General features: G+C 40.6%; 2 protein-coding genes across 2 annotated transcripts; one reads left to right on the forward strand and one right to left on the reverse strand.

Moving 5' to 3' along the window:
- Nucleotides 1-284: 284 nt before the first annotated feature.
- psma2a (proteasome 20S subunit alpha 2a) lies at nt 285-6,774 on the reverse strand. Its single transcript, XM_076279953.1, has 8 exons — nt 6,688-6,774; nt 5,875-5,951; nt 5,563-5,695; nt 5,260-5,382; nt 2,887-2,968; nt 2,494-2,567; nt 1,886-1,943; nt 285-522 (listed from the first exon to the last, which is right to left on the reverse strand). Exons 1-8 carry the CDS (start codon nt 6,726-6,728, stop codon nt 406-408), a joined length of 705 nt encoding a protein of 234 aa, XP_076136068.1. The 5' UTR covers nt 6,729-6,774; the 3' UTR covers nt 285-405.
- Nucleotides 6,775-7,071: 297 nt separating this feature from the next.
- Nucleotides 7,072-10,351, forward strand: mrpl32 (mitochondrial ribosomal protein L32). The gene is made up of 3 exons (XM_076279954.1): nt 7,072-7,248; nt 9,320-9,492; nt 9,985-10,351. Exons 1-3 carry the CDS (start codon nt 7,155-7,157, stop codon nt 10,237-10,239), a joined length of 522 nt encoding a protein of 173 aa, XP_076136069.1. The 5' UTR covers nt 7,072-7,154; the 3' UTR covers nt 10,240-10,351.
- The last annotated feature ends 12 nt before the right edge of the window (nt 10,352-10,363 follow it).

The following is a 10,363-nucleotide window of genomic DNA, read 5'->3' on the forward strand; positions in this document are numbered from 1 at the left end:
TATGATGTCGCAATACATCGTACTTTCATAAAATCATGCAACATATTCTACCTTGTCTGTGGAGATCGTTATTTGCAAAGCCAGTGCTGGATAAACAAATAGCGTGCGTGCAACAGAGGAAAAGTTCTTTGGTGTTGCTTTAATCCTTGTGCATCCCATTTTCATGCACAAGTAGAATGTGATTATTAAAGCCTTGCTCTTCTAGTATGCTAGATGGAAAGACCACACTCCCATGTTCAGTGTTGCATATGAAAAATACATAAAAAGTTATTTACCATCTGGACTTAGTTTATTTTATTTATTTATTTTTTTGTCAACAAAAAAAAAAACTCACGTTATAAAAATGCTGTGAAACTGTTAATACAGTATTAATGTTCCATCACATGAAATATTACACACAAGTAGTTAAGCAATAGCGGCGAGGTAGTCCTTGACCTCAGCAGGGGAGAGTCGTCTGAATCCGTTCTCATTGCAGATGCCGACTTCAATGTTGTCTTCTGTCATTTGACCCTCAAAACTTTCCTGTAAAACAATAGTCAGCATGACATTAGAAACCAACTGTGTTCCTAGTTTTTCCAATCAAAATAAGTGTGGTCACCAAAATATTGTAACCATGAACTGAAAGTTTGGATTTCTTTCAAAATGTGTCATATATTGGTTGCTAAATATATGCTCTGTATTCTTACACATCTTGTCTTAAAATATTATGTAAGGAAAATCTGATTTAATAAGATTGTCTTTATGAGTCCAAATACCACTTTTGTACATGTCCCTCGCCTGAGGTCTCAGCATTGAAAGACATAAAACAAGCTAATTCAATTGCAAAATGACATTTCAAATGAAATATTGCTCTAGACCCTATTCAAATATAGTTCATTACTTATCATTACCGCAACTCTTAACTAAATCTCATAGTTTAACAAAGCAAAACAAATCTGGTTTCTAAGGCAAAAGAAATTAGCCAGTGATCACATGGGGGCAAATTCTCCCATGTGCGTTAAGGGTGCGTAAGTCAAAAAAAGTGTGCAACTAAGAGTTTTTCAGCCTATGCGCATTCTGCCCTTCACTTATGTCTGTCATTTACACCCCATGGAGCCAGGTACACACTTTGGAAAAAGCAACTCCAAAATCCGGGCGTTTCTTATGTATAAATCTCTTGCACGCATTCTGCCACTGACTTAAGCACTTTTCCAGCTAAGCTCTTCTGAGGGGGCTGTAACAGCATATTGCTCAATGTCGACAGTTGGTCTAGTTCTATATTACATATTACATATTACATTACATTTAGCAGACACTTCTTGACCAAAGTGACTTACATATGTCAGCTATATTACAAGGGATCACATTGTCCCCGGAGCAACTTGGGGTTAAGTGCCTTGCTCAAGGGCACAACGGTGGAAGCCGGGAATTGAACCGACAACTTTCAGGCTACTGCATGCTAGCCCAGCTCCTTAACCACTACACTACCACCGCCCCTAAATATATTCTAAATATATTTAGCTTACACAGAACATTAAAAATTAACATTACAGGATCAAATTTGGTGGTTAATATGCTGATATGGCTTCATGTTTTCTTCCCATTACAGTGTCACAAGGTGCCATATTTCTTGACATTACCTTATTAATGAGGCTACATTGTTGAATAGGGAAAACCCTGTTATAGTCACCCTGTTTGGATATTGGAGCTTACCGACTGTACAATAAATAAACACGTTCTGCATTAAAATCTTAACGACTATATGTGATTTTCTGTGATGGTTAAAATGAAATTTTATAGGTCGATTTGTCTTTATATTTAGGGGCATAAAAAGTGACCGCAGTTGCAGAAACACCCTCATATTTTTGCTATAGATCCTCTTGAAAGAGGAAGGCATTGAACTTACTTTCAGAGTCAAAATGGCTGTGTGGATGGCATCCTCCAATTCGAGATCCTCATTGTATCTACAGATGGGACAATACGATAAATTAATTCACATAAAATGTATAATCCAATTTGTGCTGCTATTTACAAAAGCTGGTAGTATGTTCCATGCTCTTAAATTAAATATGACCAACACTATACCCTACCCTAGGTCAGTGTTTCTCAAAGTGTGGTCCAGGGACCACTGGTGGTGCGCAAGCTATCCTAAGTTGTTCGCGAGCCGATGTGGTAAAATATAATATAGATGTGTTGTTTGCAATATTGAACTTTGCATGTAAATCCAAACAGTTCTGCAACACTACCTACAGTATGTAAGCTACGCTAGTTTAAATCATATGAATCCTCTGACACAATAGGCAAGGTGCAAAGACAATAAGCAAGGTGGTTCACTGAGTAGGCCTATTGTGTAATATACTGTTGAAGTAGGTCTACTGTTTTTTCTTTAGCTAGGTGGTCTGTGATTTTTTAAAATTGGTTTTAAGTGGTCCTTGGTCTGGAAAAGTTTGAGAAACACCGCCCTACACTACCCTATTTTCAGGGAGAAAGGAATGGTCTTCAGTGTTTTAATACCTTTTCTCAAGGAAGGTTTTCCCATTCACATAGTTCTTCCCCATAGCTGTGGCTTTCCAGGCAAAATAAGCACCCTGTAAAATTAAGATGCAATGAAGATGTTAAAACATTGTTCACATTCTTAAATATTTCTGATATATTTACAGCTGATGAGGCTGATAATTCAAACATTTAAAATTACTTTACTTACACTTCTACTCCATAATTACCAACACCAGCAAAAAAATATTTGGTTGTAGGCCTACATTTGATTACATTTTCATTGGTGTGTTCTTTTACTGAAATCCATTTGTGAGCAGCAACACAATGAAGTAGTATTGTGCATCTAAACATTTCAGCCAGTGCAATGAAATGAGCAAAGAAACTGGTGTCAACTGAACCACAAATACTCACTGAAGGGTCAGACTGGAAAAGGTAGGGACGGTCTTCATCCCATCCAGCGATCAGGAGAGACACACCAAAGGGACGAACACCCCTGTAACCAAACATGAATGCTTACAATTAAAGGCTTTTCAGGGCATGGTTATCATTATCTTGCAGCTAGGACACACCTTTCTAAATGTTCCAATTTATCTATGGGACAGATCTTAAACTACAAGTAGCTTTAACCTTAAAAAGTATGCGGTTGTATAAAGCTAGTGACAGTGAAGACAGTGAATTGAAATGCTGATTCAGTTCTTAAGGTAGGAAGATATGTTGTTATGTTTTACACATACTGGTCAAACAATTAGAGAGCAAAATGTTCAACCCAACAGTGTCTCTGCCATACCCTGGCTGACACCAACCAGGTTCTCATTTGAGAATTTGGGATGGACACACTCAGTTCACTCATTTCCATTACATTAAGCTCTTAAAGAATCCTTTCAAAAGTAGAGTAAACTCTTCTTTCTCGTAAACAAAGTTTGTAGACGTGTTTGTTTACTCAATTTCAAATACACATCAGAGCAGCCATTGGTTGCACACAAAGCGGAGAAGAGGCTTTGAAGTACATCAAACGCGTCATACCAGAAGTGTGATTCCAGAAGTGCTAATTCCATCATACCGTATTATTTTATTTTTATGGTCTCTGTCTACTCATTTGGAATCACCTTTGAATTAATATTCGTAATTCAAATCAATTTATTTATTAAATAATCGATTGCACCTGACTCTCCACACAATCTCTATCCCTTACATTTTTGTACACTTTCACACATTCCAACACAAGAAAGCATGGGAACTTGTCTTATTTTTTTTAACTTGCATAGTTTTCTGTGTTCATCTTATAGCTCTATTTGCATATGGCCTCTCTCCTCAGTCCTCGAGCTCGTGCCCCGGAAATCGTTCAAAGCTCGACATCATCGAGGAGGTCTCATTTATCTAATTGCAAGACCGAGAAGAGATCAGGGAGGTGGAAGGCCGATACATGCAGGAAACACGAGTCAGTCAGAATTGTGCAATCATTGGTCCAAACTGCCCAGCTAAAAAGTTCCCTCCCACGTCTGTCAACTTTCAGTTTCAAACAAGTTCGTAGGGATTTATTTGCAACAATAAACTAGTAGATAGATCAAAAAATACCTTTATATGCAAGAATTATCATGAACTACCACTCATGTTCACTGTTTATATTCTCTGCTATATGCGTGTCTGTTTTTTCTAGCCTACGAGGTGATGCGCCGCATCATCAGTAACTGATGTCTCTTAAAAGTGATGCGTGAGTAAGCAGGACAGCTCATCTCTCATATTTGTCTCTCCTTCATTCCTCAATCCTCCTATCGTTCCTTCCTCGTTTCCTTCACAAAAAGGGAGGATAGACAAAAAGACAAATTATATGAACCCTCCAACTCCCTCTCAATCCTCTCCAAGCCTGCTTACAGCTGTTAGGGTCTTGTCCCTTTGTTATGATGCACTTCCTGTACTCCTCTCTCTGCTTTAATGGGAGGTTGGCCAGACGGAGACGGACACATCAGAGCACAATGGGCTGTAAGATTCATCTGAGCCCGTATTCACAGGCTAAAAGTGGATCCTTACTGGTGGATTTAGGAGAAGCTCCTAAAAATAATGGGCGTGTCAGTCTTAACTTTAGGACTCCTAATTCTTTTGACTAGGAGTAATTCACAAAGCATTTTAGTGCTAACAGTAGGTAAGTCTGGAACAGTAGTCGAGAGGACTCCTAACTCACTAAGACATATCCACAAACAATCATAGGCCTAAGCAGCTATTTGTAGCATTCCACGTCGCAATGTTTTGAAATGCACATGCAGAATCACAGGAGATCTCAATCATGAGTGAATAATTGTGGATTGTAAGGGATGCAATAACACCAGCAACAACAAAACAATTCATTGTCAAGATTTAAACAAAATGTTACATTTCACTCTAAATCAAATTAAATTGCTTCTTGTCTATACAAACATGTCTTCATACAGATTTATTTAAAAAACGTTGCAAAGATACTTCATCAGTCTGTAGTGTAATCCATTACTAGGCTATTTCTGGTCAGTTCAGAAAGCATGTCATTAGGCCCGTTTCCATTGCCGCACCTGGAACTTGATTTTTACGGGAACGGGAATGTTTGTGCGTGTTTCCTATAGACGAACGGCCCGGTAACGCGACGTCCAGAGGCTGCCGAGTTTGACCAGGGTCCTTCAATTCTAATGGAAACGCAAGGACTGAGAGGACCGAGTGAGGGCATGTTCCTGGACAAGTTCCCACCTCCTAGGTTTTACCCCAAATGCTCACAATGGAAACGAGCCTAGTGGTAATGCCATTGGGTAGAGTACTCACCCCGACTGTGTGTACTCCTGCATGACTGAGGCCACCCTCTGTACAAGCTGTCCTGTGGGAATGGGCTCCTGATACACCAGGAAGTACTGCTGGGCCAGTTTCCGTGCTCTTCTCACAAGAACCCTGCCATCAAACAATTCAGCGTTTAAGAACACAGATCAAGAACACTATAAGGTGGCTCTCAACTCATAGTGATGGCAGTGTTTACAATCAATGCTTATCCTACTTCTGTAGTAAATCTACCATCACACAATTATTTCATAAATATCAAATCTATGTTATCCATTAAGAAGCCAATCGTACCTATAGTCTGGTCCCATTCCACTGTACACCATGCCGATGTGCTTAGTTATGGGCTCCACTTTGTGAACACTCTGCTCATCATAGAGGATGGACTTCTGTTTCTTTTCTGTTGCTAAAACAACCCCGTTTGCAGCTAAAGGAAGGGGGATATGTGGTTAATAAATCATTTTCCTGTTGTACACCATACCAAAATAAATAAGTTATAAGGCATTCTGATCAGACATAAACACTTTCAAATGTATGCTTCAGATGTCATTTGTTATTGCAGAGATTCATGTGTCATCTCTTTTATGTTGCCCCACTTAATAATACCTTTAATTCCAACTGATGGAGCTCCTGCAGCAACAGCAGCAAGAGCATATTCAATCTGCACCAATTTGCCCGAAGGGCTGGGGGTGAAAAATACAAAAACAAACACCAATTAAACAATGCATGCATAATATATACATGAATCTATTTTGTTATGATCTGATTAAGACTTAAGCTACTAAGTGTCTGACTAACGTTTTAAGTAACAGTTAGCGTTAACGTTAAATGATGTAGACGAGTCGTCCTCAAACCACGTTTGCATAAGACACAATGGGCCCAACGGGGAATATAGTTTGTTAACCTATATGATATACACTTAATGCATCGTTCAATACCCATAGATGTGTGCGTTCTGTGTATATCTTGGCTAACTAGCTAGCAGTAGTGTAGGTAACTGAAAGTGAAAGCCAGCCAGAAATCTAGCAAAGTGAGGAAACTAGCAAAGTTAGCTAGATAGCTAGCTATGACACGCAACGGATTTGATGTCCAAACTGTAACGTTAGTCGACAAATGAACAAAGCGATGATGCCAGTTAGTAAAATATATTAGTCCAAACACGAAATACTATATTCTAAATACTGAAAAATTACCGCTCCTAATTAGCGATGAACTTCATTGTATCGCACAATTGCAGGCCGACAGTGACTCTGCACTTGCTAATAATGCGGCTAACGAGCTAGGTACACAGAAACATGCTCTGGGTTTGCGTTTAGAGTTGTTCACCAACATTGTTACACTATCATATATCACCCTGTTCCATAAGCAGGTGATAACGTAGTTGTATTATTTGTTAAAAGAAACTTTTAAGTTGTCTACCTGAATGTAGTGAGGGAGAAACTGTAACCTCTTTCAGCCATGTCTGCACTGTAGCTGCTGTTGTCTGATCTTCGTCAAAGGGGTTGATACAAGCGATTGGCAGAGGGATTTTGACGGCATGCTAGAGAGGCTCTTGGGTAATGAAGTTCACAATCCACTGCCTTCAATGTTTGATTTTGATATGTTTTATTTTTTCTCGCAATATTGAGATTGAGTTTAAATGATTTCCTAATATTTAATTGTTGGTATTGTCAGCATATCATGTATTTTATGTGAATGCCAAAAGTCACAGTTTTTTTTAAACACACACAATTTTAGAATACTTCGATGTCCATAATGCCTTGTGTCTGGTTGCGCAGCCGCAGTCCACCTGTCATAGTTTTGCTGTACAGATTCAGTGTGACCGTGAGGATGTGGACGCATGTTATCCTTCTTTAGTCGTTAAGCTTCTATATCTCTGTCAGAAAATGAGCCTTTTAGGTCTTTTTAACTTTCTCAGACGGTCTTTGCAACGAGCTGAAGCTACGCTGACAGACATTGCAGGCTTTGACAGAAATTTCGGTGAGTCAGATATAACTTTAGCTAGCTAACATTAGTATTAGCAAGCTAGCCTGTATATCAATAACGTTATATAGAGTAGGACTAATGTATTACTTAACCTCTCCAGATAAGGAGACGTAATGTTTGGTTATGACTGTGTTTGAATTAGCTACCGCTTTTAGCTGTAATTGCATATGATATATGGCCTATCTTGATTGCAGTGAGTAACTAAAATGTATGCTAAAGCTTTAACAATTTAAAAAACAATTATGTTTGAGACAGCAAGCAAATTATCCAGTCAGGTATATACTGATGAGTGAAGATGGCAACGTATGAATATGTTGTTGGTCGTCTGCCACAGTGCCACTGAAACTGCCAAGGCATGGACTCCACAACACTTTCTACCACTGTAGACTCATTTCACTACATGGATTCCAAGGAGAAAGCAACACCTTGGAAGTCCTTGTAACCTTCTTGTGTGCAGCAAGGCAGTGTGCCTTCTTTTTTTTGAAAGATGACACTGGCATTGACCAGTGTTAAAATATAATTCAAGGGTACACTAGCTGGAGGTGGGGATGTGTAAAATGGACATCCACATGAATGTTGGGCACAGGATTTCCCAGCAGATAATTTCCCAGTGCAACACAGTCCCTCCTCTGACCTATGTCCCTCCACACAGTGCAACTTATTGTCATCTCCAGTTACACTCACCTGTCATCCACGTAAAGTAACAAAGCTGGACCTTGACAACCTTCTGCAACTGTTGCAACGTCCAATTCTGAAACTTGTGTGATGGCTATTGTTAGCACTCTGTATATTAGAGGGATGACATGAGCTCTCTGTCTCATCTATATATATGTATATAATATACTCTTTTGATCCCGTGAGGGAAATTTGGTCTCTGCATGTATCCTAATCTGTGAATTAGTGCTCGGGAAGCACTGAGGGGTTAGATGGGCACTTCAGCCGTGCCTACTGGTCGGGGTTCGAACCGGCAACCCTCCGGTTACAAGTCCGAAGCGCTAACCAATAGGCCACGGCTGCTCCTCATCTGCAGCTAGCCATGCATCCTTGTGTGCAGCATGGTGTGATGCAATGTGTGTTGTGAGCTGTGCGCAGTAGCCCATCTGTCTGTTCGGACCAGACATGATGGACTTCACTGTGACCTTTGGATACCAAACACCCCAGTGTCTGTTTGGACACCCTGTCGCTGCATCAAGCTTTGCCGCTCCGTCATCCACTATTGTTTGCTGCTCTGGAGCACCCTACAACATCTGCTATTTTGGCGATGTTCTGATTCATCTGGCAATAGAGATCTGGGCCTCACTGAAGCAGCAGTAAGGGGTTTTGTAATGAAGACGAGCAATCAAACTACTGAAAAGACATGAAACAACTTACAAACCCCTAGCCTGACGAGCCAGACCCACATTAAAATGTGGGGTCTGGGCACTCACCGTTCGAAGTGCTCAGTCCGAGGGGCGGGATAATCGGTTGTCTTTCAAATTCCCTCTGCACGCAATAGGACAGCGCTGAGTCCCATGCGTTTTCCCACCAGTGGAGCTGGTTGGCTAGTTCAAACTTTTGCCAACTTAAAACAAGCTTAACTCGTGTCACACTGTTGGCCAACAGCAACATCCATCTTCTTTGTTTTCAAGTAGCAGGTAATTCAAGCCAAACCGTTGCAACTCTGCCATCAATCATTATGTTAAGCCCGCCTAACGACTCTATACACGATTTGATTGGCCTGATAGAAGTTAAATTTTTCGAGCTCATAAGCCAACGGAGAGTTGCTAGACTAGCCGCTAGGGTGCGTCTAGATTTCTAGGCTAACAAACCCCCACAGTTGGCAATGGTAAAAGGCTTGGTAGCACGCTAAGATCATGTCTTCTCATGATGGCTGGTGATAGATTCAGTTCACCTGTGAGTGGTCATAATGTTGCTCATTGGTGTATGATGTGAAATGTGTGTCATAAGTCTGTATCTGGAGCATAGCTATTTAATTATTCCCGTACAGACATCTATAAAATTGGACACCCAAAATGTACTGAATACACAAGAATACTCCAACTAATCTGTGATTTTGATTTTAAAGCTCCAGCTTTGGCTGTTCATGGTCCATGTGTTCTACCCCAACCTGTGCAAGATGGGAATCCAGCACCCAGCTTCCTGGACAGCATATTCTGGATGGCTGCTCCAAAAAAGAGGCGTACAATTGAGATCAACCGCACAAGAAGAAGAGCACCAGAGAAGTTAATTAAAGTGAAGGTATGACACTTCCATTTGAGACCTTGCCAATGAGCAAGCTCCGGGGTTTCTTTTTCCATGTTTATAAATGTGCCTGCAAGTGGCAGCTATATGGCACACCTCTTGTTAATGGCTAAGAGTAATTACACAGTGTGATGTAATGGCCTCTGACAGTGACAACAATGTCAGAGCTGGGGGTGAAGTTTTAGCATCAGCCATTTCAGAGTTTTTGAAGGTTACCGGTATATTTCTATAATTAATTGTGAAATAATATGGCAAACCCTGGGTGAAAGGGTTTTCGTGCGTTTTGGAATTGCCAGTGCACAGCATGCTTCCTTGTTAAAATAAGACAATTGTTGTTGTAGATTATCACCTATAGTGTGAAACGTATGGCTCGAGTTTGCCTGCTAGTTTGCATCGTTTCATTTGAGATACAATTTGATCTAAATATATTGTTTGTAATGTCTTGTTCCCAAGTGAGGGTCACTAAGCATTTGTTTGTCTCCCCCACAGACAAACATTGAGCCGTGTCTAGAGTGTGGCCACCCAAAGCAAAAGCACACGCTGTGTGGGTACTGCTACGCCAAGGTGCGTAGGGAGACGGGAGAGATTCGCAAACAGATATTTGCCATGGAGGGTAAGCCCCTGAACACTCCAGCCATGGAGACAGTGATCCTGTACGACGGTGAGACTCCAGGGGAAGATGACAAGGACAAGAGGGTAGTGGAGCGACCCAGAAAACGACCCTCCTGGTTTATCCTAAGCTAAGCTTGGGTTAGTTGTGCCGTGCTGCCTGCTTTGTTATTTGTCAGACTGCGTAAGAAAACAGTGGATCATTGTGAGATCATTTGCAATAAATTGCCTGTGTGTATAGACAACACCTCCTGTAGTC

The sequence above is a fragment of the Alosa pseudoharengus genome, unplaced genomic scaffold (genome assembly GCF_046254945.1).
Source record: "Alosa pseudoharengus isolate Yale_2024_CS ecotype anadromous, Long Island Sound unplaced genomic scaffold, YU_APseudo_1.1 YU_APseudo_1.1_scf_12, whole genome shotgun sequence".
Classification (NCBI taxonomy): domain Eukaryota; kingdom Metazoa; phylum Chordata; class Actinopteri; order Clupeiformes; family Clupeidae; genus Alosa; species Alosa pseudoharengus.